The sequence below is a fragment of the Aspergillus sclerotioniger genome (assembly GCF_003184525.1).
Source record: "Aspergillus sclerotioniger CBS 115572 chromosome Unknown BO94scaffold_22, whole genome shotgun sequence".
Lineage (NCBI taxonomy): Eukaryota > Fungi > Ascomycota > Eurotiomycetes > Eurotiales > Aspergillaceae > Aspergillus > Aspergillus sclerotioniger.
In genome coordinates, this window is record NW_020291012.1 from 373,781 (window position 1) to 399,984 (window position 26,204).

The 26,204-nt window shown below is 50.5% G+C and overlaps 11 protein-coding genes and 1 non-coding gene across 12 annotated transcripts; 6 read left to right on the forward strand and 6 right to left on the reverse strand.

Annotated features, from left to right (window-relative positions):
• Window positions 1-47: 47 nt before the first annotated feature.
• On the reverse strand, window positions 48-1,716 carry BO94DRAFT_521300 (H(+)-transporting V0 sector ATPase subunit d). The gene is made up of 4 exons (XM_025610143.1): window positions 1,642-1,716; window positions 1,492-1,580; window positions 546-1,429; window positions 48-490 (listed from the first exon to the last, which is right to left on the reverse strand). The coding sequence occupies exons 1-4, from the start codon at window positions 1,671-1,673 to the stop codon at window positions 407-409; spliced, it is 1,089 nt and encodes a 362-aa protein (XP_025465238.1). The 5' UTR covers window positions 1,674-1,716; the 3' UTR covers window positions 48-406.
• Window positions 1,717-1,867: 151 nt separating this feature from the next.
• On the forward strand, window positions 1,868-4,321 carry nop58 (RNA-processing protein NOP58). The gene is made up of 3 exons (XM_025612226.1): window positions 1,868-2,128; window positions 2,253-2,413; window positions 2,478-4,321. The coding sequence occupies exons 1-3, from the start codon at window positions 2,004-2,006 to the stop codon at window positions 3,941-3,943; spliced, it is 1,752 nt and encodes a 583-aa protein (XP_025465239.1). The 5' UTR covers window positions 1,868-2,003; the 3' UTR covers window positions 3,944-4,321.
• A 97-nt stretch (window positions 4,322-4,418) lies between these two features.
• BO94DRAFT_537250 (FAD/NAD(P)-binding domain-containing protein) lies at window positions 4,419-6,663 on the reverse strand. The gene is made up of 3 exons (XM_025612227.1): window positions 6,635-6,663; window positions 4,800-6,536; window positions 4,419-4,730 (listed from the first exon to the last, which is right to left on the reverse strand). The coding sequence occupies exons 2-3, from the start codon at window positions 6,336-6,338 to the stop codon at window positions 4,626-4,628; spliced, it is 1,644 nt and encodes a 547-aa protein (XP_025465240.1). The 5' UTR covers window positions 6,339-6,536; window positions 6,635-6,663; the 3' UTR covers window positions 4,419-4,625.
• Window positions 6,664-7,773: 1,110 nt separating this feature from the next.
• On the forward strand, window positions 7,774-8,408 carry BO94DRAFT_537252 (uncharacterized protein). The gene has a single exon (XM_025612228.1). It carries the CDS (start codon window positions 7,815-7,817, stop codon window positions 8,298-8,300), a length of 486 nt encoding a protein of 161 aa, XP_025465241.1. The 5' UTR covers window positions 7,774-7,814; the 3' UTR covers window positions 8,301-8,408.
• An 8-nt stretch (window positions 8,409-8,416) lies between these two features.
• On the forward strand, window positions 8,417-9,563 carry BO94DRAFT_537253 (uncharacterized protein). The gene is made up of 3 exons (XM_025612229.1): window positions 8,417-8,497; window positions 8,549-8,701; window positions 8,878-9,563. Exons 1-3 carry the CDS (start codon window positions 8,492-8,494, stop codon window positions 9,415-9,417), a joined length of 699 nt encoding a protein of 232 aa, XP_025465242.1. The 5' UTR covers window positions 8,417-8,491; the 3' UTR covers window positions 9,418-9,563.
• Window positions 9,564-9,895: 332 nt separating this feature from the next.
• Window positions 9,896-11,778, reverse strand: BO94DRAFT_471228 (glycosyltransferase domain-containing protein; the record flags this gene model as incomplete). The annotated part of the gene is made up of 2 exons (XM_025608372.1): window positions 9,896-11,533; window positions 11,593-11,778. The coding sequence occupies 2 exons, from the start codon at window positions 11,776-11,778 to the stop codon at window positions 9,896-9,898; spliced, it is 1,824 nt and encodes a 607-aa protein (XP_025465243.1).
• A 1,177-nt stretch (window positions 11,779-12,955) lies between these two features.
• Window positions 12,956-14,265, reverse strand: BO94DRAFT_537256 (uncharacterized protein). The gene has a single exon (XM_025612230.1). The coding sequence runs from the start codon at window positions 14,069-14,071 to the stop codon at window positions 13,097-13,099; it is 975 nt and encodes a 324-aa protein (XP_025465244.1). The 5' UTR covers window positions 14,072-14,265; the 3' UTR covers window positions 12,956-13,096.
• A 236-nt stretch (window positions 14,266-14,501) lies between these two features.
• Window positions 14,502-16,209, reverse strand: BO94DRAFT_537257 (slipin family protein). The gene is made up of 4 exons (XM_025612231.1): window positions 15,737-16,209; window positions 15,545-15,662; window positions 14,988-15,480; window positions 14,502-14,934 (listed from the first exon to the last, which is right to left on the reverse strand). The coding sequence occupies exons 1-4, from the start codon at window positions 15,924-15,926 to the stop codon at window positions 14,704-14,706; spliced, it is 1,032 nt and encodes a 343-aa protein (XP_025465245.1). The 5' UTR covers window positions 15,927-16,209; the 3' UTR covers window positions 14,502-14,703.
• A 1,753-nt stretch (window positions 16,210-17,962) lies between these two features.
• Window positions 17,963-18,033, forward strand: BO94DRAFT_t225. Its single transcript has one exon. It is a non-coding gene; the product is annotated as a tRNA-Gly (tRNA).
• A 483-nt stretch (window positions 18,034-18,516) lies between these two features.
• Window positions 18,517-20,617, forward strand: BO94DRAFT_496907 (F-box protein). The gene is made up of 3 exons (XM_025609304.1): window positions 18,517-19,140; window positions 19,233-19,736; window positions 19,799-20,617. Exons 1-3 carry the CDS (start codon window positions 19,004-19,006, stop codon window positions 20,421-20,423), a joined length of 1,266 nt encoding a protein of 421 aa, XP_025465246.1. The 5' UTR covers window positions 18,517-19,003; the 3' UTR covers window positions 20,424-20,617.
• A 168-nt stretch (window positions 20,618-20,785) lies between these two features.
• Window positions 20,786-22,162, forward strand: BO94DRAFT_159307 (uncharacterized protein). The gene has a single exon (XM_025605857.1). It carries the CDS (start codon window positions 20,886-20,888, stop codon window positions 22,041-22,043), a length of 1,158 nt encoding a protein of 385 aa, XP_025465247.1. The 5' UTR covers window positions 20,786-20,885; the 3' UTR covers window positions 22,044-22,162.
• BO94DRAFT_159304 (SulP family inorganic anion transporter) lies at window positions 22,162-24,791 on the reverse strand. Its single transcript, XM_025605856.1, has 4 exons — window positions 24,304-24,791; window positions 23,617-24,246; window positions 23,043-23,559; window positions 22,162-22,979 (listed from the first exon to the last, which is right to left on the reverse strand). Exons 1-4 carry the CDS (start codon window positions 24,690-24,692, stop codon window positions 22,281-22,283), a joined length of 2,235 nt encoding a protein of 744 aa, XP_025465248.1. The 5' UTR covers window positions 24,693-24,791; the 3' UTR covers window positions 22,162-22,280.
• Window positions 24,792-26,204: the final 1,413 nt, after the last annotated feature.

Below are 26,204 nucleotides of genomic sequence, written 5' to 3' on the forward strand. Positions count from 1 at the left end.
GGCTCAGAGCTTAGTATATATCCATGATCATGAACAATCGTATTCTCCTCGAGCAGTACTGATTACTATCGCAGCATCATCGCATGTGGTTATAGTAGCAACCCGATATAAGGTAGATAAAACCGGCTTTATCTATAAGATTATATCACAAGAAGTAAAATCCCAAAACGCCTAGGGCAAGGGTAGCAAAGACCGGAGAGTCGCAACTAGAATAGGCATACCGGGCGAGTTTATGCGCTCATTACAGTGACTGGGTACTAACTAGACACGGCGGATATAGGAGGAAACAAAGCGCCCAGAAATGACGGGAGCCAAGAGTCACACGTGCAGCAAGGGGAAAGTACATATTTTGGCGGATAATTCAAGGAAAGGCGGACGGAAACGGAGTAACGAAAGAAGCTGGTATCTAGAAAACGGAGATAAAGTTTCCAATCCTCTCTTTCTGGTTTTGTGCAATGCACTCGGAGATCCATGTGACGTTACGGATTTCCTGCGTCAAAAGTTAGCTAGCTGGCATCACTTATCCCGGGAGAAACGCAACTCACCTGCTCCTTCAGTCTCATCCATGCATACACCACAGCCGGGGTGAATTGTCTTGTGAACACGACCTTGCTCATCTCCATCTCCTTTTGATAGAAGAGATCCTCCAGACTCTTCCCATCCGAGCCACCCATACCTCCCAGACCGCCACCGCCCTGAGTGAGACCGACAGCATCAAAGAACGCCTTGTAGTCTGCGGAGATGCTCACAGCAAGAGCCACGGATTCAATGTCATCAGCCCGAGAAAGCATCAGCGACCCTTCTGGGTAGAGCTTGCCAAACTCCGGGTACAGCTTCCTCCGCTCTATCTTTGAGAGCTCCGTTCCGAATGAGTTCAGCGTGATATTGATTGCACGTCGGTCCGCCTCAAACTGCAAGATATCGGACATCACCTCTTGCGTAGGAGTGCCCTTGAAATCGGGGTGTGTGTTGACGAACTGGTGAAAGTCCTCCAGGTAATTCTTGTAGAGAGTGTTGCGCACGATCTCGATGTTCAACTCGTCCAGATCCTGATGGCTCAGACTGCTCTTGAAGTAACCAGCCAGTGGCGTCTCTATCAACACAGAATTGTAGAGTTCTTCGATGTTCGTGGCGACACACAGGACAGGGAGAGTCTCGAACCAGCCTAAGGGGTGGCATCGCTCTAGAAGCTCGCGAGTGTCACGTTCGTGCAGGGTGCCTGTGATGAGCAGTGCGATGTTGTCGATCATGTACCCGTAGGTAAGGTATCGCAGGAATTTGGCGGTGGACCCTGTGGCCTGCGCCAGAAGGTAGCGGAACTCAGCGACCAGCTTATCCGTCATCTTGCCCGCAAGGGCAGAGGTAGAAGGGTTGGGAGGGAGGGCGGCGAGGAAGTCGCCATAGGCGGGGGCAAGCTGCAGTTTGACATCTGGCAGAGCGAGTAGTGTTAGTTCTATACGGTGGACAAGGGGCAGCTGCAGAGCCACAAACCATCGATAGTTTCGCATTGGGTCAGGTTGGAGTAGTGTTGACCGGTTAGGAGGCTGTTCCGATAACCACGGACAATGCCCTCGATGTAACTATAGACGCTTGATCAGCGACCGGAAGGAGGACTGCAACACCAATGACGGTCCGACATACCCGCTGTTGACGTTGAAAAAGAGACCCTCCATGGTGGGCTAGCAGATGGGCAGAAGTCCAGATGTCCACTACAGCTGCTCCGCAGTTGATAGACTGACGACCACTCGTCGATGCATCGGCATCCCGTGCGCATTACATAATGCCCGCACCGCCACGGCGGCGCACTGCACTAGCCACTCGCATGGGCGCTTTTCGCTTTTTTCACTTTTTAGTTTCTTGAGGTTAAAAAATATTCCCAGCGGATTTCAATCCATCCCGACCAGCACGCCAATTCCCTCCACCCCCGGCCTTTTCCTTTTCCTTTCTCACCTCTAGCTGTTCTTCTGCCTCTATTTTGCAGCTAGAAGTCGAGGCCGTGCACCATGACGCTCTTTATCCTTACGGAAACCAGCGCGGGCTATGCCCTGCTCAAGGCCAAGGACAAGAAGCTGTTGAAGAGAGATGATCTGGCCACTGAGGCCTCCACGGCTGAGGGCGTTTCTAACCTGTAAGTAAATTACTCTGCATTCTAATACACTCTCTCCAACCCCGCTTGTTCTTCATCGGCGCGTGGTGTTTCAAAAGCAAAAATTTTCCCCCGCGTCTGTATTCCGGCTAACCGCCGCATGTAGTCTCAAGTTGAAGAGCTTCCAGAAGTTCGACAGCGCTGCTACCGCCCTGGAGGAGGTCGCTTCCCTCGTTGAAGGAAAGGTCACTCCTCGTCTGGCCAGCCTCTTGGATGAGGTCAAGGATGAGAAGAAGGTGTCGCTGGCTGTCTCCGACCCCAAGCTCGGTACGTGGCGCAATGTTGTGCGGAAATTGTAGAATTTACTTTTGACTGACTGGGATCGGTCTAGGCAATGCCATTGGCAAGCTTCCCGGACTCTCCATCGAGCTGGTGGCCGACTCTTCCACGACCGACGTCTACCGTGCCATCCGTGAACACCTGCCCACTCTCATCCCCGGCCTTCTTCCTCAGGACATGTCCACCATGTCCCTTGGTCTCTCGCACTCTCTCGCTAGACACAAGCTCAAGTTCTCCCCCGATAAAATTGACACCATGATTGTGCAGGCAATTGGTTTGTTGGACGATTTGGATAAGGAACTTAACAACTACGCCATGCGTGTGAAGGAATGGTACGGCTGGCACTTCCCCGAACTGGCGAAGATCTTGAACGACAACATCGCCTATGCCAGACTCGTCCTTAAGATGGGTATGCGTACCAACTGGGAGACGGCCGATCTTGCCGAGATTCTTCCCGAGGAGATTGAGGGCTCTGTCAAGGCCGCTGCGGACCGCTCCATGGGTACCGAGATCAGCCAGGAGGATCTGGAACACATTCAAGCCTTGGCCGAGCAGGTCGTTGGCTTCGCTGAATACCGTCAACAACTGGCCGGCTACCTCACAGCCCGTATGAACGCCATTGCCCCCAACCTGACTGCCCTTGTCGGTGATCTGGTCGGTGCCCGTCTTATTGCCCACGCTGGTAGCTTGACCAACCTGTCCAAGAGCCCTGCCAGTACCATCCAGATCTTGGGTGCCGAGAAGGCCCTGTTCCGTGCCCTCAAGACCAAGCACGACACTCCTAAGTATGGTCTGATCTACCACGCTTCCCTCATCGGTCAGGCCACCGGCAAGAACAAGGGTAAGATGGCCAGAGTTTTGGCCGCCAAGGCTTCCCTTGGTCTGCGTGTGGATGCTCTTGCTGAGTGGGATGACGATGCTACTGAGGAGGACAAGGCTGCTCTGGGTACCGAAGCCCGCTACAACCTTGAGAGAAAGCTGGCTGCCATGGAGGGTAAGCCTCTCAAGCCCCGCGGTGTTGCCATTGGCCCCGGTGGTGCTGCTCAGCCCTCGAAGTTCGAGCTCAACGAGGCCCGCAATTACAACGCCGATGCCGATGCCGTTACTGGTGACGAGCCCGTTTCCGCTAAGAAGAGCAAGAGCAAGAAGCTCGTGGAGGAGGTTCAGGATGAGGAGATGGCTGATGCCGACTCTGACGCCGAGGACGACTCCGACTCCGATGAGGAAACCGATAAGAAGCACAAGTCCAAGAAGAGCAAGGATTCCGATCTTGAGAAGATGGCCGAGAAGGCCGGTCTGAGCGTCAAGCGGTACCAGCGCAAGCTCGAGCGTGGCGAGATCCAGTTCGATGCCGAGGGCAACCCCACCTCTGTCAGCAAGAAGGACATCAAGAAGGCTAAGAAGGAGTCCAAGAAGTCGGCCAAGGGCGAGGAGAAGAAGCGCAAGCGCTCAGACGACGGTGAGGAGGTCGACAACGCCGAGAAGAAAAAGAAGAAGAAGAAGAAGGGTGAGGAGTAAAGGAAGTCAAAAGTTACCTGATGGAATGCTTCAATTTCTGTATGATATCACACCATGTGGGCTGAATTTTCTTTCTCTTTGCTATTTGCTTGAAGATATTATGTTTGGGTGGCATTTGACGGATGGAATTCACTATCCTGGCGCAGAGGTGCTTGTTGGTCTAAGGCAGTTCAGTTCCAGAAATAATGTTCTTTCTGAGTTGGGTTCTTCCATGTAGTTGTTCAGGTGGTGTGGTGTTGCTGTAGCAGTCAGTCCTTCCTAGATAGTTATCTCGCAACTGGGCTTGTACATAGTGTACGTACACTCCCGCTCGGCATAGCCCCATGCGCTAGTGTCTGAGGCTGCATGCATGAATGGCTTCGGGGACTACTACAACCCTTGTCGATCCTACACACAATAACCTTCAAGAGTGTTAATGCTTGATTCATTGGATCATCAATGTCTATTCCGCTATTCTATTTGAAAACATTATGTTGGGACACAGAGTCTTCGTTCCGTCTGTTCTCCAGATGGCCAGCGGATTTCCGTTTTGGCCTACTGGTATGAACTTAACACATTATAATAATAATACAGCGTCTTATGGTAAGAACGTCAGACGGCACCCTCCCCTGCGACCTCCGCCTACTAAATGAAGCTATCATGCCCAAGGTAGTTTGAGCTATGAACCTGCTAATGGAGATCATTACAGGGCAAGGATTCTAGCAACAGCAGCCTCGGCAACAACCATGATGGTGGCCTGGATGTTACCGGTGGGGAGGTCAGGGTGGATACTGCCATCGACGATGAACTATACGAGATAACTTATTAGTACATGATCTTCTAGGAAAGTATTGAGTGGGGTTGGGGGTATACGTACCAGGTTGTCCGTTCCGTAGACCTTGGTGTTGGTGTCGACGACCGAGGTACCGTTTCCGTAACGGCCATCGTCGGTGCCCATCTTAGCCGTGGTAGTGTAGTGCATACCGGGGCTAACGCTTCCGAGGATCTGGGTAACGTTGGTGTAAGTCTCCAGGGTGAAACCGGTAGAGTCGGTCAGGTCGCCGACCATCTGCTCGATGAAAGCAGTGGCGGCGGCGACATCACCGGCAGTGGTAAGGTAGGGCTCCTTGTCCCAGACGGTGGAGCCGTCCGAGGACAGTCCCAGAACACCGGAAGAGGTGAGACCGTGGGTCATGTAAGCGGTGATGGTGACCAAATCGGTGCCGGTGGGTGCACAGGAGCCTTGGTAGTAGCGCGTCTGGTCGTCAATGTCGTTCGAGGTGAAGAAGATCATGCGGTGCTTTCCTTCCGTGAGGAGACCGCTGCCCTTGCCGTAGAGGCTGATGTCGGTGGTGTCGGAGCCGTTCACGATGGCGTCGTAATCGGGCAGGCCATAGGTACCGTTGGTCTTCACGATGATGGAGAAGATAGGGTGGTCTTTGGCGCCAATACCGACGGGGAGGTTGATCCAATCCTTCTTGGGGGGCACCGTGACGCCGCTCTCCTCGGCGATCTCAATCTGAGAGCTGGGTCCGATGCCGGAGTTGAAGAGGATACGGGGAGTGGAGAGAGCACCTGCAGAGAGGACGACTCTTCCGTCGTCGGCAATGGTGATGTTCTCACGAGAGCCGGATGAGTTCTCCACCTCCACGCCGGTCACTTGGCTACCGGACCGCAGCAGGCGAAGCACCTTGGTGCCAAGGCGGAGATCGAAGTTGTTGCTCTTCTCGGCCAAGGGCAGGTATGTGCGAACGGGTCCAGCACGGACCTGGTCCTTGATGTTCCAGGCAGGGTAGCTGTAGACTTCGTATTTCTCGTTGGGCTGGGTGATCATATCGACGGACTTCCACCCAAGCTTGTTGAAGAAGTTGGAGAGCACGGTGTAGAGACCTTGATCGTAACGCTTGCCATCAGCGGAGGGCAGGATGGTTCCGGGGTTACGCTCATACAGCCTGTCTGCAGCAGACTTGACGTCGTCCCATTTCCATCCTGTGGGCCACTTATCATCGAAATCGTGATCCGGGGGGTGAACAAAGACCATGTAGTTGACAGTCACACCACCACCCAGCACACAAGCTGCATATCCAGCCGTGTCGGTGCAGATGTATTCTTCCCACTGAGGGAGAGCACCAATATCGGCAGACAGCCCGGGCAGGTCAATTGGGGTCAAGGTGCTGTTCCAGCTGAGGGTGTCGTTGGCCCCGGTAGCCACAGTAGGACCATAGCCTCGCTCCAACAACAGAACCTTCTTGTTGGCCTCCACCAACCTTTCGGCGGTGATGATACCAGACGGTCCTCCACCTACGACAATGTAGTCGTAGGCGTCGCTCTGTGCGGAAGCGTGAGCATGTCTAGAGGCTGCAGCCCCGATAGCGGAGCTGGTGGCAACAAGGCCTGCGAGCAGGAAAGATCTCATGATGATGTGTCTTTGGCGATGGCAGATACTTGACCCCTGGTGAGCAGACAGGTATCTTATGTATCATCATCATACGGAAGGCAAGAGTTCCGGATAAACGCTTTTGTGCATCACTATGCCACCCCCCTTTCCTCTTAGTTAATGGATTGTTAGTCCATGAGGGAAATGAAGCCGGTTGTGTCAAAGGAAGGCCTAGGTCTTTTTTTCGCCTGTTAGCTCCGTGCCAAATCCCTCCGATATGAGCAAATTCTTTACAGGAAACGGCTCGGAGTCCCACAATCGCAAGTCCTTCGTACCTAGTTCGTATACCGAGTCGGAATATGGATCCCATAGGTAGGAAATATTTTCGTTTCAGGAGAGTGCCTTTTCGCCGATCGTTTCCTCATGCGCAATTATCTGATCGTTGTAGATGCCATCATTGACCAGAGGGACCGGTGAGGTGGATATAGGCAGGGAATCAACTGAGTCGTCGCCTTATCATAGGCGATCAAAGTTTGGGCTCGGTGGGCCCCTCAGAAGCGGAAATGGATTGCAAAGACTTGACAAATTCGGATTTGAAGGCATTGTGGATATCGAGAAGGGCCTTTCAATGTCCCAGGTGGATATCATTTCTCCGTAGGAGAACAACGGATGAGGAAGACTTGACAAATGATGATTCAACATTCAGGTAATCCAGGTTAGGTAGAGTTTCGTCGTCCCACCACCAGACTCGGCGGGAAGGTCAGGTTCAGAACAATTTCCATTCCATGGGCTTCCAGAGTTGTTGAAGGGTCCACAGGCACGCGACTTACAAGTCGAGTCGAGTCGTTTCATTATTGCCTACCACACCCCTTATTTAGCAAGACAAGAGCAGATAACTAGTCCGAAGCATAAGTGTCGTCGTCTCTAAAACATACTAGATAGACAGAGGCAGATGAGATGAATCCTGCAGATTATGGTCTGGAAATAATATGGCTAAGCGTTTGTCCGCTATCTTTTCTATCCCCTCCTAGTCTCACTTCGGCTTAGCTCGATAGCTTGTCTGTTATAGTGGACTCAGATAAATACTCCGTACGGAGTATCTATATGAGCGATAAATAGTGAAAGTGCTGCAGAATTGAAGCCTCAACGCAAGGAAGATACATGGTGCCATCTATCTGGCGATGTAGGTTCTTATATCAATAGGAAGGCACCTAACGTACTATAGAGATCCCCCATTCTTTTATTGGAATACTCAGATAGAAATCAGGACTGCAAGTCTATAAAACTAAAATCAATCAACACAGTTACGATCAACAAAAAAACATCTATTTTCCAACAACAAGAGTGGTATTGAGTTGCATGCACTTCTCGCTGCAGGCAGTCACTGTACGTGCCTGTGGCAGGTGACCCTTCCTGTAAGTACGTAGCAGCACGATGTACTCCACCTTCTCTCCTGATTCTCCTGTCAAACATCGTCTACTATATTGTACCTACTCAACCACATAGATCTTAATAATGGACTCTAGCGCGCTCTACATCGCTCTCTTCATTCGCGATGATCCACCGAAGCCTAACGACTACCACTGGGCCCTCTACCATCATCGCTCCGACAGCGGCACCAAATACCACATCCGCAATGAAGGCAACGGCTGGATGGCCGCCCACGGCCCTGAATCGGGCATCGGCATCCTCAAATCCTTCTGCCTCGTTGGGCTGTTTCAAATCGCCAAAATATCCTCCACTATGTCAGCACAGGAGACCTTAGACCGCGTGTTCCGAAGCCACGATGAAAAGCTGAACGGCGATGGGGTGTTTACTTGTCGGACTTGGGTACTTCGCGTGTTGAGAGATTTACAAGAAAAATTAGGAGTACTAAATGGAATCGAATTGGGATTGTTAGAGAAAGAAGCAATGGAATGGGGGAACCAGTACAGATTCGAGGCAAGTCGGAATGTGCAGCCCAGACCTGTGGGCGAGAGTGTGTACCTGGCGCGAGACTAGCCGGATCCGAGGAGGGGAGGGGATAAGCCCTCCGCCCGCTTGATTGCATGGCTTCACCGCTCCTCTGTATATAGCCGGCATAATCAGACCACTTCTTTCTCCGCCCCGCATTCCATCGCTTTTTTTCCGCGTCGCATTATCCACCCCACGATCGGCTTATATCCATCGATCTATACATTCAAACCGCCATAATGAGGGTATGTCAGCCCAATTACCCTTCCTGTAATATTTACTAAGCCCGCGAATAGATCGTCGATCCCCAATCCGCCGTCCTCACCAATATCGAGGTCCTAGCCTATGTAACGGCCAATCCACCACGGCGACCACCGAACCCGCCGCCGAACTCAAGACACTGGGTTCCGAGCCCGGATTTGCGGGATCACAATACTGTCGTTAAGGAGGTGTGTATTGATATCGTATCTCTCCGGGCATTTATCAACCGGATATAACCCCCTGGGTACCAGCTAGCTGGCAGGTCATCGACTGCGTAGATACGTAGACGATCTAGCTCTGGGCCACACAACACATTGAACATATCTGTTGGTATGGATAGTACATGAGACTGACAGATCAACAGATTCATAACTACGTCACCCGTCTCTCCCCTCACGTTCTCAACTATCCTCAATACACACACCAATCCCCGTCGCAAATACAAGCTCAGTCACAGACCCAACAGTCATCCATATCTCCTTCCCAGCTCAATACCCCCACGCCGCTAGACCATGCTCTTCGTGCGCTTGTCACCAGATTACAGCCGTATGGGCTAACGAAGGGTGAAGTGTTGATGATTGTCAACCTGGGTGTGGGACTAATCACACCCGCGACGGAGGGTGACAACGAAGCAGGCGAGGGAGAGGAGGATGAGAATATGGAACAGGAGAATGTGGAGGAGACGAATGGGATGGATGTGGACGGGGCGGAAGCAAGTGAAGAACAGGGGGAGGGGGAGATGGCAGAGGAGGATTACGGTGCGCTTGCGCTGTTGGACACCGTCATTGAGGAGCGAGAGGAGCGATTGAGCAATGAGGACGTCGCGAATGTCTTGGCCATCATTCGGGAGACGCTCGGCTCGAAGAGGCAACCGGAAGGAGAGGGCATGGATGAGGAGGGATAGAATTCTCAGGTTATAAATATACCAAGCTTCTTTCATACTGCGTGCCATAGCCATTTTTAACTTTATATCTATCTATACAACGAATCTGGTATATGTTGGGGTATCGGGCAGACACTCCTTCATCCCAGGTGAGAAGGAATATCAATATCATACAAGGGAAACGGCCTCTATGCCCGACTGCAATGAAACCGGCAAGGCAGAAAGGGCAAGGCAATAAGGAAAAAACACACATTCAAAGGCATTTCACCATACCACTTCGCTCAAATCGATGAGAATAACCCCAAACACCATGTAAATATGCACTGCCATAGCTAATGGCAAACTGTCACTGCATTTCGCAGTGTCAAACGGACAATATATGCAAAGGGAATAATAGGAATGCGTATCTGGGTAGAAAGCATTCCCATGAGAGCCGTATCTCCGAAGACAATCTCGGCTGACAATAAGTTGTCTCTGAAGAACCAGTCCCAGAGAACAATCACCACACCTCAGCTTTTTCTTTGCCCTTGATGACATTTCCGAATCGGTTGTAAACCGGCTCGTCCGCATCTTCGCCATTTTCCTTACCAAATGGTCCGAGTTCGTCGTTGAATAGCTCTTTGTCGTAGCTTCCACATACCTCCGTATAGGCCAGCCATTCGCCCTTATCGGTCCAGAGACCCCCCTTACCGCCACGCATATCCCACCATTCTTGTCCTCCTAGTAGGGATGATTGAGCGGCGTCAAACCCATTCGGGGTGCGCATATACTTGCGGAGAAGGGCACGGGCCCATGGTTGATACCACATCTCTGACCACCATTTATCTAGGACTGTGTGATCCCCGTCTAAATGTAACAGAGCCGGAACAGATGCTGAGTGAATGTTCGTCAGTAATGGAAGGTTGTGCCAGGTATGATTGCGTGGGTTCGGAAGCTTATCAAGAGTATCATTGAGCGGCGGGTTCGGCCAGTCATCCTTGCCAAACTTGGGCTGAATGAACGGATTGCCAATGCTCTCGGGTGTAATATCGGAAGGAATCAAAAGGCGTTTCTCTCTAGGGACTCCATGCTGCATCTGCACTGCCGAAGTCTTGCTGACATTGTTGTAGTGGAGCCATTCGACATCCATCTTAGCATTACGCATGTTGAAGAACAGGCGAGACTCATAGTCGACTCCAATTCCATATTCGTATCGAGTGCCAAGTTCAAGATGCGGTTGAGTGGCTCCTGTTATATTTGACGCATCGGAAATGCCGATCAGCGTGTACAGCCATTCCTTGAATCCATTCGCAGTGCTTTGCCTCTCCAGCTCCCGCACATATTCCTGCCGACCAAACATCTGCGTCATTGCTAGATAGTCACCCCGCGCATTGCGATGTTGATGCACAAACCGCAGGACCTCGGCGTATAACATTTTAAGATCAGCCGCCTGACCGATGACTGCGCCAGGCTTAAGCCAGCGCGGCCTATTCAGATGTCCCTGCGGGTGAATATCCGTTTTCCACCCATAAGCGTCTGGCGGTAGGCTCGATTGCGGGACAGTAACACACCCTGCGTCTAAGTTAAGCCCGGGGAAACACTCCTTGCTTGCTGCAAACATGATTCTTTGAGAGTACTTCTGTACTGTTTCCTGTGACCCTGTACGGTAGGGCCTGTCTACCGTCACAGTGCCATACTTTTGGAGCAATTTCGCGTTATTCTCCCTGAGAAGATTTTGAAACCTTTGGATCAGCACCTCAGGTGGCAGTTGGAAGACAGAATCTTGCGAGTCAACAATAAGAACGAGGTCGTTATCCTTCATCTGCGAGCTATATGCAAGATAATTATATATGCCAGCTATCCGGTCCACCATAGCAGCATATTCTGTGTACCCCTCCGGAACCGCCTTGCCATAGCTAATCAATGTAGGCGGCGGATAGTTCAGTATCATAGACGACGTTAAGGTGCGACAGAGCGAGGAGGACTTGTGCGATGCGGGTATGAGGAGGTGGAAGGACGGGTTCGACTTTTGTAAGTTATGTGGAAGTGAATCATTTCGGTTCAGCGTATGTCCTCCCGGAAAGAGCATCCGCGTGTCTTCAGGGCGCTCACGAGAGGGGGGATACGATGGAAATTTCAGCCAGTAGCTAACAGATGGCTAGGAAAGAGGTGTTATGTCAGTTTCGTTAACAACTTGCAGATTTCAGATTGGCATACTTCGCTAGAGTGCGACAGCAACATGAGGGCAAAGAAGCATGTAGCGACTAGGAGCATCAAAGTTCTGATGGGACGAGCCCTTAGACGACGAGGGTGAAACTGTTGCTGCCATAGCTTCGTCATAGACGACTGCACGGAGTGATATTGATCGGCCCATGGGCCGTCTAGGATGCCTTGGATTGACATCCCGAAAGCACGGGATGTGGAAACCTTGACTCTAATTGAGATACCACCGCACGACAGGGGCGACGGATGATCCGACTTGATGTCAGATCGTGCTGACCAGACAAGATTCCACGAGTTCAGCCAATGTGAAAGAGGGTCTTCCCAACGATAAGCATTCCTGCAAGTGGGACATGCGATCAGGAGGAGCGGCGAAGCGGACGGGAAGAGGCAGGGTTAAGATGATTCAATGGAGACACAAGATGCCATGCTGAAGCGGAGAGAATACCAGTCGATGGTCACGACAGCAATGAGGTGAAGACAAATATTGCAGTGTCGGGAAGGAGATCCATGCCACGCGGACACAGAACGCAAAGAAGACGGCGGAAGTGGTCAAGGACGACGCCGGGCGGAAGACCACTTCAGCAGAAAGCGACCAGTTTGGGCCAGGATTTACGTCGCCAGTGGGGCCGGTCAGGGACTGGGGAAAGATGTGGCCCGGCCATTGGCCTGCCCTCCTCTCCTCCTGCGCGTTTCAATCGATGGCTCCTCGCTTTTCCTCTTTGGTTCCCGGCCTTGGTCTCCGTCGGGGTTGCGACTTGCGACTTGCGATATCCCTCGCCGCATCCATTCGTCCCACCGGGCTATTCTTTTTAACGTCCCGACAGAGCACTGTGCAACTTCCTTGGATTCGATGACCGGGTCAGGTGCTAACACAGATCGCATCATCCGCATACCTCTCGTTGCTGAAGGGTCGTCCCTGGGCGGCTTTACTCATCCCACTAAGCGATTCCGGCGGGAAACGCCATCCTCGAATCTGCCGCGTCATCGAGCCTGCACATCCATACTGCCCGTGCCCTCCACATCTTGGCATCAGTCGCATGGTGGTTTCAGATTGCTTGCTCATTAGTCCAATGCTTACCCTATCTTCGGCCTACGTCGATACCTGACGTCTCCCTGTGCATGACTCCACCTTTCTCAATCTACTTTGGAACTAGATCCTCCGGCCATACCCTATGTAGCCCGGACTCGCCGTCTCAAACCGTGGTCCTTTAGGGCTTAGGAGTGGTTGAAATAAGACAGGCGATTTACGAAGCACGCAGCTGGAAGCCCGGAAAACGCATGAGAAGCGATAACCTCTAGATGGGTAACCCGGATACTAGCTACCGATCTCTGAAAAGACCGCCTATCATATAATTTTCCGAGAACCCGGGGAAAGGCACACCATGCAGACACACAGTACTATCACTTGCAATCCTTATGTACACTATCAACGCCACAAAAATGCAATAGCCTTGAAGCAACCATAATGTACAGCATACCCCTCTAAAATCTGCCCGGCTCATTCCAAGTATATTTCTTCTCGTAACCGCTGCAGATTGCGGAAGATTCCACCCCCGGGTCCTTCGCTTTCCTGGCGCCGATGACTAGCCGATGATCCCTTAGTAGACGACCCAGATGGCTGTTGGGATTGATCCGTGCGATTCTGGTTGTCCAGGGCTTTGCGACGGTCATCCACAATCTTGGCCAGGCTGTCTACAAACCTATTGCGGGCTTTCTCCTCGGCAGTCCCCTTCCAAGTTGACGACAGGGTACGTAGCGACTCAACACGACGCGCCGCAGCTTCGACTCCTGCCTGTCCGCCACCGTTCATATCCAGAAGCTCTGTTACCTCCATCCGCAACTTCTTGGCAACCTCCTGGCCCTTCTCCTCACGGCTGTGGCTTTCAGGTCCAGGATCCGGGGCTGACACTGAAATGAAGGACGACGCTATTGACGTTTCCGATGGTGGGAGTGGCCATTCCATGGCATCTCCAAATGTCTGCACCACTTCTTCCAACCGGGCACGGACTTGATTCAACGTTCGTAGTTTTGTGATATATTCCGGGTCCTGCACGGGGATCTCCTCCTCTCGCTCTATTTGCTCCTCGCTATGTTCCGACTCCTCGATGCCAGCATCTTTGTCATGGTCCACATTGTCCGGAACAAATTTCGCAATTTCGCCCTGTAGCGCCTCAGTTAAGGTATCCGAGAGTCCAATCGTCTCTCCACGCAGCACTTCGACTTCGTAGGCTAATCGCCCCCCACTTCGTAGAATCTCGTCGGTAAGTTGTGTTAATGTTGTAGAATGTCGGGCATTTTGCGCGTTGATCTGTGAGAGGACGGACTGGACCTGGCTGGACAGCTCGGACAAGGGGATAGCCCCCGCGGGTCCTCGCGAGAGGTTCGCTTGCGTCGACGCCAGCGTCAGCGGGGGAAGAGCATTGTTAAGGTAATCAGCGGGGTCAAATGACTGATCAGTGAAGTCTGGTGTCATCTCAAACGATGGGCGTGAGCTTGGTATTCTGGCAGCTGTGGGAGCTGGACTGGGGGTCTGTGAAGGAACCATCGAGTCGATAAAGTGTTCGTGTTATGGAGCATTGAGGGGCAGGTACGCCCTGTCAAATAGCCCTATTGCACAAATTGGATTTTCATCGATAAGGGTCAGGGGATAATACAACAAGTCGTCAGAAGGTATGCTTGTCTACGAATTCGCTTTCAGCCACTGCTGCTGACGTCCTGACTTTACACCGCCCTCGGCAGTATTTGATGCTTATCTACCACCAGGCAGATGAGAATCTGTGACCCAGAAAAGTGCAGTAATAACTATATGTCTACGGTGTGATCAATATTTTTGTTTGAACGCCTGATATACAGGCAGAGACTGAAGAGCAGAATAATGATTAAATTACTAAAGTAGACATGGACGCATTACTAATGTATCACAAGCATGGAACAAAAGAAGGTGGGTATCGTCAAAGCCAAGTAAACGAGAGGAAAGGCACAAGGCTATAAGGCGATGTGAAATCCCCGAAATATAGACAGCGCCCACGAATCATTACCATATACTCATCAGGAATGAAATAATCGTCACGCCCTGCACAATTTCGTCATCGCGGTATATCCCGCTTAGATATCTTCGACCACACGCGCGTTCATTGCACGTTGGAATCCATCATCGGCTTGTCCGTACCGGCTAGGTCCTTCGCCAGCACTTTCAGCTGTAGCCAGCTGTTGCTGCACAGTCTGATTCATTGCCGGCAAGAAGATGACTTTGCTGTTGGCTGTCTTAGCCATAGACTGCATTGCCTCGAGGTAACGAATTTGCATCGCAGGTGCGGAGGATAGAATATCAGCGGCCTAAATCAAGACATTAGCATAAGTTGAGAAGCCTGACCAGAACTAGTTTGTACCTGACGCATCAATTTGGCTGATTCGACTTCAGCACGAGCAGCAATGACCTTGCTTTCACCAATACGCTTGGATTGCGCCGCCATAGAAAGGGAGTCCTGCAGGTCACTGCTGAAAATAATGTCCTTGATGAGCATGGATTCAACCTGGACACCCCATCCAGCAGCAACGTCCTCAATGATTTCCGATGTTGACTGAGCAATCTCTTCACGGCGTTCAATCACGTCTTGCAAAACTCTCGCTCCAATGACATGACGCAGTGTAGTTTGAGTGCGCTCCACAAGCGCCTGTCGTACATTTGAGATTCCGAATGCGGCCTTGTGGGGAGAAATGATCTGGTAGTATATCACAGAACTCAGGTTCAAATTGACATTGTCTTTGGTCATGCAGCTCTGGCGAGGTACTTCGACGATTTGAATCTTGACATCCACCGCTGTAAGGTGCTCACTCAGCGGGTTCACTTTGACCAGGCCGGGGTCAACAGAGCGTTCAAATCTGGAAACAAAATCGAAATATCAGAAGATATATCCTAAGTGTTGCCGTAAAAGGGCTTACGAACCGTCCGAATCTTGTGATCAAGCCAACTTCACCTTGCGCAACTGGTTTGAATGGGTTGGGACAGCAGAAGCAGCATGGAATGGCACCCAAACATCCGACGCATTCTCCAAGTCCGTGAACTAATCGTGAAACAAGCTTGTTAGACCAACAGTGATAGCGGAAACCACGACTATGAAACAAGGGCGAGGCTTACTGAATGATGCGTACCACCCATGCGCATCGGGGTTGTCATCGCCGTGCTGAATTTGCTGCGCATACTTGGGTTGCAGATCTCCCGGGCGCGCTGGTTGCACATTGACCAAACCTGCTTCGCGGGCAGATTCTGTAGGCTGGTGGTGGACTGGTGCCTTGCCGTTGATATCTGCACTTCTTTCGGCTGACATCTTGTTTCAGGTGGGGTCAGTTGTAGGTCGTCGGGGAGGTATGTGGTTGATATTGGACTAGAATCAAGTTGCAGGCGTGAGGTGGAAGTAGAAGCGTGATTCGAAATTGCAGATGCTTGAGAATCAGATGAGTGTGCGAATGTTGAGAGAGCGATAAAAGGCTGTCGGGTTGGATTTGTAGCTGCAACGTTAGAGACGGGCACGAAGCAGGGGTCGGAATAAATGACTGATGAAGAGGGATTAAGAATCATGACCATGGAAGAGGGGGTGAGGGGGAACTAAATACCTAGTACCGTTGAACAGCTCACGGGTTAAGTCAAGCCACTCGATAGGAGTTTTCCCTAAGCTAGTACTATCAACTGTGTGCTACCACCTGCGCCGTCATCCATGTAAACTCTGATGTTCTCCGCATCGGTGGCTGTGGGTCATTAGTTTTGGTCCGATGGGGCCTCTTGGGGTCTCCTGGCCCCTAAGGTTGCAAGTTGATCTCCTACGGTTCTACCAGTCTACACTGCAGGAGCTAGTTCATTCCTTCCCTGGGCGCCTTGAACCCTTGATTCCTGAGGCTCGGCGCCCAGCGGGTTGGCTACGTACCAGTGCGTAGTTGGACTGTGGGTTGGAGTTTTGGAGTTATTACTCCGCCTCCCAAGGCTGAGCAACTCAAAAGGCCCGAAACCCACCTCTTAGGGGTTTATAGACTTCTAGCTTCCGAGACGGGTCCGAACTTCTCGAGGCTCTGCCGCACTTATCGTCATAGACGGACAAATCTGCCCCAATGTCTTACTTGCGCCCATAAGGTCGCAAGGCGCGTGAGAGTACTAAATCCTCCAAGGCTCAAGACTCGGATATTGCCTATGGCCTCGCCGACGCTACTCCGTATACTGACCGGTCACGCAAATTACATCATGCTAAGTTCTTTGATCACCTGGCTTGCATACCTCCGGCAGTCCGGCTGTTGCCCCGGTACTAGGCGTATGCAGGTGTCCTGTCAATACCCACGTGAGCTCTTTGTGTCTTCTATAAGTTTTCTAGTGGCCGACCAATCTCTCGCCAAGTAAGGCTGACCCATGGCTATTGAGCTCACAGCCCTTTTTGAGACATTAATTGGTGATCCCGTATAAGGATCACCAGTCGAAGGATTAGGGTTATGCTGTGCAATGATTACCCTACATAAATACCATAATTGTCATTATTAAACAGGGCACGGAGTATATCGATTCGGGAAACAAGGTACACCATTGTTCAAGATGTCTTTGGCATCCTATTTGATAGTATATAATATTAGGAGATCAGAGCCACATTGCGCTTGGTCGGATATGCCGCTACAGCAAAGCTCTTTATAGGAAGCATGGGATCAAGTCCCATCATGTTTTTGCTTGCCAAGTGATCGGGCGTAATGAGGCAGTGCTTCCTTCGCGAGTCGTCGGGCCATACTAGTCCCGCACTGGGCAAAAAGAAGTGCAATCGCAATGCTTTCAATATTCGACCCCTCCCTCTGATTTAGGGCATGTCAAGCTGGGTACAGCGGTTCATTCAAAAGCATCGGGCAGAAAAATAAAAAAATAACTTCATTGTCATTTTAAGATGTGAAGACTGAGGCCAAAACTGAGTGGAGACAGGAATGGGAAAGCGGAAAGGGATCAATGAATCAGGCAATTCCGCCAGGAACTTTCAAGTTAGGTAGTGGATCGTTCGTGCATACTTCCAAGCTTGACATCAATTACCACGAAAGGAAATTGCTACAAATATCTATGCTTTAACCGACAAAATTCGGCTCAACCCGCTCTTACACTAACAGCTGTGAGTGGGGGCGTGTAGACTTTGAATGCGTGCACTTCTTGTAAGTTTAAGATCATACATCGTAGTTGATTTACATTCTAGCATCAGTTTACTCCCAAAACATCATATTCTGCCAACGGCGTTTGTCACATATTGAATAGAAAGTTGGCTTGTAAGGGTGGTATGTCAGACCGGCTCACAAGCTGCAGTTTAGCTTTTATCTTATATACTTTGAAGGTCTGCTTATCCAGAAAGTGGCATCATTGGTCTAGTGGTAGAATTCATCGTTGCCATCGATGAGGCCCGTGTTCGATTCACGGATGATGCATTATTTTTGTAGACACTGTGATTTTTTTAGGCATCTGTTCGCTCTTTTTCTGCTTGGTACCTTTTCTTAAACATAAATCGTGATGCTGCCACAATTCCAGCTAGGTATCTTGGGCATCTTTACCTTGAAGCAATAGGCATAACCCGCCACTATGATCGGGGGAAGTACCTTCAAAAACTGCTGGCTTTTAACAGTCTTGAAGTCTATGATGAAGTTGGCCTTTCAGCTCAATATTAAGACTGTTGACGGCGCTTTGTTGTGCTTTGTATGATGTCTTGTGCATAATGTTGCGACTTGCGATGCCAGGCCCAAGGCCATGGCCTGGGCCCCATAGTACTCAGTCCTTCAACGGTTCAACCAAATCAGGCACAGGATGGAGTACCCCTGTTGCAAGATGACGTAAGGCCGGGTTCTGCAGTCCGCATTGAAATGAACGTATCAATGTAGCAACAACGGTCTGACAACCGACAAGACTTGCTTTGGAATTTCTATTTGGCTCACACCAAGCCATCGCATCGCTTAAGCAGTATTGTATCAGGCAAAACTGTAGCCAAGGTGATTGGGAAGTTCAGGGTCAAAGAAAGTAGTAACGAGAGAAAAGCCAGCCGCAAATTAGCAGACTGACACCCCCAATCCAGTTTCAGATGGGAGCGCTTCTCCCTTCTCCCACCATTGTTCCATCTTCAAATAATGTCACCCTCTTGTTCTTCTCACCATTCATCGCCAATAATCCATCTCCTGGGCATTCAGGAACCCCGCATATGACTCCTCCATGCGTGGACTGTTTCTAAAATAGCAACAGCTGCTCAGCCCTGCTTAGTCATCTATTCTCGACCCAAAAAGGCGCAAGCGGAGAATCCCTTAAAATCGATCGACGAGAAGACTGACTAGGGGATTTGCATGGTGACAAGCTCTTCCATCCTGTTCCTGAAGCTGGAGCTGGTCTCCCCATGCCTTTTGGAGCTTGACGATGAGTTCGTTCCATAACTTGGTGCTACAAGCAAAGAAGGCGCGCGCTGTCATCAATTACAGAGGAAAGAAATCAGATGCCAAGAAGAATAATCCGTCCAAGCACGCTGCAGGTCCATCATCGGTATCGTCGTCAGTGTAAGTTGACTGCCCTCTATTCAACGTTGGTAGTTTGCAGTTATAACTTGTGGCGTGATCGTCGCTAACGTATGCTCGTCGGATGTTGACAGAGTGAACCTAGTTCCAACGTCGTCCCCCTGGGATCTTCTCCCGGTTGAGATCCAAATCAAGATATTCGCCCACTGCGGTGTCACAGATTTCCTACCGCTAAGGCTCGTCTGCAAGTCATTCCATCAGCTGCTTAACTCGCAGGAACAGTGGATTACCCGGCAATACCTTCGTCAGCGCCGCCATGGAACGCTTCCATCCCCAATAGATAGCGAGAGGACTTATACTCGAAACCCAGAGGATGATGCAGTGCTGCTGTCGGATCTGTTCCCACCGGCAAAGAGTGCCAAGGGTGGCCACATATACACTTTCAAATACATATCTGGCCTGCGTCGCCGGCAGACACTTTGTTCAAGGCTCTGCTGCTACATCGCAGACCGTGTCATGGATCGGTTTGTGCGCAATGAGACAGCATTCATGAAATCGATGTTCTCCGCCAAGGCTGAGCGCTATGTGTTTGTCCAGCGAACAACCGCGCGCTTATGGTTTCATCTCACTCCACTGATGTATGTGTTAGTTCCCCAACCGTCCCCTTATATCTCTTTCTGACATACCCTTTCGCGTGCAGGTATTATTCTTTATACTTCCTCGAGTCATACGCTCTTGCCAGGCGAGAGCAGACTAATATCCTTCTGCGTGACTGGGAAGCCGGACGCTTGCCAGTTCCTGTACCACCCCACATCCGTAAAACTATGTACCGGGAATTGCAAGTAAAGATAATCAGATCACCTCCTTTTACTGATACCCCTACCCTTATTGCCACACACCACTGCATGCAGCTTCTAGTCTCATACCTGCGGTACACTGTACCACCAGATGAGCCTACGGTGTCGGATGACAGCTGGATTGGTTCTCTGCTTACAGTGTCACCATTCCTTCGAATAGTGGAGTACTTCTCCGCTGAGATTGGGGACGGGGGCAATCAGCGGATGCAGCGGAAGGATTTCATGCACAACTTCCATAACGACATCACACTACATGAAAAGGACGACATCAACGCGTTGGTTTTCCAGAATGCACCGAATGTGCACCTTCATGGTTCTGTGGAGGATGTCTGGTTTGATGTTGTGAAAGAGGAATTAGCCTCAAGAAAGGCAGCGCCGCATCCTGCAGAGCGAGTCATGGTCTGGACTGGGTTGCCTGTACTGTTCTGCTGCCAAGACTGTCGCATTTCAGATGGATGGCGCGCATAAAGCATTCGGTCGGTTTAGCAAGCATTGCATTATTTGCATTCTCAAGGCGAGGCGTTTCATTGGTGTTTTGGTGTACTCCAGGGCGGAGAATATATCCATGTTGATGCACGAGCTACTTGCGCGTCTTGGTCTTACTCTTTTGGCATATTAATTCGAGCAGTCGCTTCTACAAATGATAGAAACTTAGTCTTGCTCAGGTGTTTTCCACACTGTAATAGGACGGCTTCTCGGGCCATTACGGACTGAATGAACCCTATGCCCTAATTTCCAAATCTGGAGGCATGTTTGGCATGTTTGGCATGTTTGCATAATAGGGTGCGTTCATGGAGATCGTCGCGCTCCTAACTAAGTAATCAGCTATCCACGTTATTGCCCTGGCTGGAAGCTCAAAGGGTGTCCCCTTTCCGACAGAGCTGTAATATCACGATATGTGATCTCTCGTCGCGTCCCAAGTACACCACAATGGCACAAACAAGCCTACTAAATACCACATGGGCACTTCACCGTCTCTCACCCCTCCACCATGGAAAAGAGTTCGACACTCTTCTCGACAACCCAGTGGCTCTTAGAACCTATGCGACTCGACTACGCGACCAATTAACCGGGGCCTCTTTTCTTAGTGCCGTCCAATCCAGCGGCCCTGCGACAGAGGACGATGCGCTCTCCAGAACAGGCGCGCTGCAATCCTGTACCTGGGAGCCCATTCTAAATCTCTCTCTCTCTGAAATTGAAGATGAAAACAACCCGGGGAACGGATCACAACCGTCAAGCCCACCTCGACCTCGAGTCCGGACCCAACGCTTACCACCGTCACTTTCGCCCTCTCATCAAGGAGGCGGAATCCTCGTGACACTCGAGTACGAAAACACAACCTATAAAGCAGCTCTTCTCACGTTGTCTTCCTTGACATCCCAACTGGAACCCACCGCAAAGCCCCGGGCCCGAACTCGATCTCAAACCCAAACACACGCTACGCGCCTTCCGCTCCTCCTAACTCGCTTTCCCGCCCCTCTCCGACAAACGTTCATCTCTTTTCTCTCTGCGACCTTTGATACTTACTGTTCTCCATTTCGCCTTCCTTCGCACTTCATAGGCACAGCGTTGACCACATATATAAACACCCTCACATCCGAAGGAGAGCCTGGGACCTTAAATCCCGTTGACATCCTCAAAGAGCTCCATCTTACGCTATCATTTCCAGCCTCCGTTGCACCGGATCTGCGTTCTCTGAACATCACTATACCGCGGGAGTCACTGAGTGGGTTTCTTCGTGCTGAAGGCAATGGTGCGGGAAGTGAGTCAGATGTTCTGTCCATTCTTAGTGCATACTTAGAGGAGCATTTGGCGATGAAGTTTGACTTGAGCGGTGCTGGTGCTGGTGCCGGTCCCTTTGTAAAAGGACAGGAGCATGTGCGTTTGGCGAAAATCGCCTGCGGGGGCTTTCTACTTGGTGGTGAGGGCAGGTTGAAATTGGTTGCTGCGCCATCGGCTAGTGAGAATGGCGAGTCGGATGGTGCTGCTGGTCGGAAGAATCATCTCACATTGCGGGCTTGCGAAGTGTTGCTCTCGGATGTTGTGCGCAGGGCTGTGGTGAGTGAGAATGATGACCAGGAAACGTGATAAATTAGAATCACGGACTACAAACACTTTTACGCAGATTTTCCAGGAGAAAAAAAAACCCCGCTGACGATTCTAATCTTGACTGCTATCAACAACATATCTAACAGATGCTGGGACTATACATTTTATACGTCTGTCTTATATCGTGCAATGTCGTGAATCATTTACAAGGCCTGGTCGTGACGAGTAGCCCAGCTGTGCGACCGGAGATCCCGGTTTCTTTCGGGAGAAACTTCTTCAAGGCTCCGATGTCCGGGCCTCAGATTCGGCGATCCGAAGTGCTTCATCGACACCAGTGACAAAATGTGACATGCCTCCGCACCGATCTACTATGCCACTTCTTTCAAACATGCGAAACACGTTGCGATTCGGGAGACGGCAGAAGAAAACGCTTACTCCGAGATCGATGTATTCATTCACAATCTCGGAGAGGACCTGTGTGCCGGAGCCATCGATGCTCGTGACACCGTGGACGTCGAAAATGACGTTCTTATTATGCTCGGGGGGTCGCAACCGTGGAAGGGAAGGATGTGTGCGATTGGAGCCGTAAAACTCTAGCCGGCGCAAGCGATTCTTGAGATCACCAGTATTCGCGAATGTGAGTGGCTCTGGAATCTTAACAACAAGGGCGCCCTCAATGAGCTCCACATTTTCTGCGTGCAATTCGGCATTGTCGTACTGGTTAGATGTACCAGCTACTTTCCCCAGAATCTGTATGCGAGGCTGGGTGCAGTGGCGGATAAGAATCAGGATAGAGAGACCAATTCCAAGAGCGATACCCAACTCCAGTGAATAGAATATTGTGGAGACGAAGATGAGAAGCATCAAAGCAAGTTCTGTCCAACCACGCAACCGGATAAAGAATGCAACGTCATGGGGACATTCCTCTATAAGGCTGTATGCGACGACTGATATCGTAGAGCTAAGTACGGCTTTCTGGGGTTGAGGTCAGCATGTGCCTTTTCAGAATCTGACAGGGGCTGGGAGAACAAAACTTACCGGAAGATAGTACAAGTATGGCAGAAGCACCATAATGCAAACAAAGGTGATGATACTAAGGAAGATACTGCTCATAGGAGAACGGGCGCCAGTGGACGCGTTGACTTTGCTCCTGCCATACCCGCCAAATGCAGGAAGAGCCATGAAACAGCCCCCGACCACATTAGCAACGCCCAGCGCCACCATCTCTCTATTCGCACTGACAGACATGCCCTGGACCCCATCTCGGCTCTTTCCGAGTCCCTTGGCAGCAACAGAGGACTCAAAGAAGCCAAGAATGGCAATCATGAAGGAGGTACTCATTGCAGTGCGCACATGGTTTAAGTGTTTGAGTTGGAAGGGCCACCTGAATGCGAAAAGCCCAGTAGCAGTGTTTTGAGTTGCCCCGAGGACTTCAAGCCCCTTCTCGTACCAACCAAGGCGCCATGTCAAGATGGCGGATAGAATGACAACAATGATGCGGTCGGGAAAGTACACGACTTGGGGGTATCGTGGTTCCAGTGCTTTTTTAATCGTTCTAAGGTAGGCGCATAGTTAGCATTGATCTTCGTATTATTGGAGGTGTAATACCTACCGGAAGAGCATTATGATGGCGAAGCTACCGAAGGAAACTGCAGCTGTAAGCCCGTGACAGCTTTTGACATTTTCAGCGAGAAAGACCAGCTTTTGCACTGTACTTCCGTGGCTGACACCGGCATCCTTAGCCAAGTCCGCCAATCCAACCTCGGGAATGAGCTGGTCAACGAAGATCACGAAGCCAATGGCGGTAATGAAGCCTCTCAAAAAGGGCCGACTCAGCACATTATCCAGGAAACCCAATCGAGTCAAGCCGGCGACCAGTATCATGGCCCCTGCCATGGCAGTGGCTACGCCCACAACCATAGCACTAGCAGCTTCATCGTCCTCTTGCGAGTGTCCTTGACTAACACTAGTCTTGACGATCGTTCCAGTCAACAAAGACCCAGCTGCTTCTGGGCCAACAACCAGTAAAGGACTGCTTCCCAGAATTGCATAGATCAATGGATGGAATACGAATGAATATAGGCCGTTGATTGCTGGGGCATGAGCGAGATTCGAAGCCAAGGATAGCGCCATGGGAATGTAGATAGATGCAATTGTCATGGCTGCAATCAAGTCTCCCCGGAAGTAAGACCAACGATATTGGGTGATCCAGTTGAAAAAGGGAATGTAGTATGATATATACCTGGATTTTTGGTTAGTCATTCTGTCGCAATCGGACTCATCAGACGCTCAAACCTACATGGTCTTATGGTTCTTCACAGGCCACGCCATTTCTGACCCAGTTCTAGGGATGTTCTCTGGGCCCTGGACGAAGTTTGGATCTCCAGTGCCATGCTGGTTATGTTCTCCTGGATAACCAGACCCTCCATCGATCGGGGACATCGAGTATATACCCCATCGGCGTTCCTGCTCCGGTGGCGCTGTACCGTCTCTTGTACCATATGCGGGACCTCCATCATTATCCAATTTCAACAAGCGGGTTCTATCGCTCGGTTCTAGGGTTTCAGGAAGTTGTTCTGTCTGGGGATTTGCGGAAATGCTCGACAGGGGTCCCCAGAAGAAGTCGACAACCCAGTCCCGCAAAGAGCGGTGCTCAGCGTGTCCGCCCTGCGAATCGGGATCCGACATGTTTATTCGGAGAAACCCGGAGGAACGACGAGATCGGACTCAAGCAGTCAATGCAGTCTGGAGCGATGCAAGATACGCCATATGCGATCGCTACGTCGACGGCGAGAGAAGGAGGGGAGAAAAGGAATCACAACAGCGTTGAGCGTGTTAAGAGGCGTGCATTACTAGCGCAGGGAGCGGTGGCTGCTGGCGTAGCTGGCTAAGATAAGTACGTCGTTAGCGGAATCGTAAGTTTTCGGATAAGGCAGGCAGGCCGTGGTTGGCAACCAAAAGAACAGGATACCAAATTCTTTGTGTGCGAAACTGCACCACAGTCAAAGTTTGCCTGCGTGCTCCTCCTTCCCCAATCTGCAATGCGACAAGCCTGCAGATTGATGACGTTCAAACCTAAGAACAACCGATTGCTTACATAAGCTTCTTTGTTTGGCATCCAATTATTGGGACAATTCGGCTCATACAATGTTGCCCAACATTAGGCACCTAGCCCTGTCTGTTACACACAGTAACCACCACAAAAGTTAGGTGTTTTGCATGCAATACTTACACGATAGGTCATGATGGTGGACGTGACCCATTGTTTCATCAAAAGGCTGTTGTCCTACACTGTTGAATCAGCCGCTCTACCCTAATGGCTTCTCTAGTGTAGACACCTACACCGAGCGGATCCCACATATACAGTCGCTTAGCATGCAGCTATAGGCAATATCTTAATACTTAATCATTTCTTTGCTCCCCATCCAGCGAACGACGAGGATCAGTGGCTTGCCGCAAATTGAAGTTGAAAGCCGATGGGTGAACAGACTGCCTAACCAAATGTTTTTGCATATCACTTCGAATCATATACAGCGTTGGTAATAGATCGAATGTCATCAGAATTTTATATCCAATATAGACGACTGATATATATCGAAACAGCAAATAGGGAACATAGAGTTCATTCACTATACACTACTGCCGTATGTTTATTCTTGATAAGTGGTTAGTTCCTAGAGAATCATTATACTTTTAAGAATATCGAGGTGTTCCTGTTCTTCTAGAGCCTTTCCAATAAGCATGTATAATATATCTCTATGTCAGTTTCGCCGGTTCGTCGTATAGAAATGTGACATCGATCTATTGACTAACAATCGGTGTGATAGATTCGGAGGTATCATTGAGATATGGCTAGAAATATGAAAAGCTGCCCTACAAGATCATGTCCCTCTTTCTGTCCAGCGTTAGGACATGGGTCGACCTGGAGGCAAGATACATTCACTCATCACCCGAACTATCGAGTGCAGTTCTCCAGGCTATATGCCATGCTTGGGAGCTTGAGAAACTTCTCCTTGTACCCTTTCAACTGTGCCTCCGACTAGCCGTCGTAGATATTATATTGATCCACGATGTGTTCCGTATCTACATGCTCTCGTCCATGCGGGGCTGCTCAGATCTAAGTATATTTTCCATCGTTTTGATTGGTTCAATCGCCACGATCGTCAGGCTAAACGCATCATGGCTCCGTGCTACAGGCCC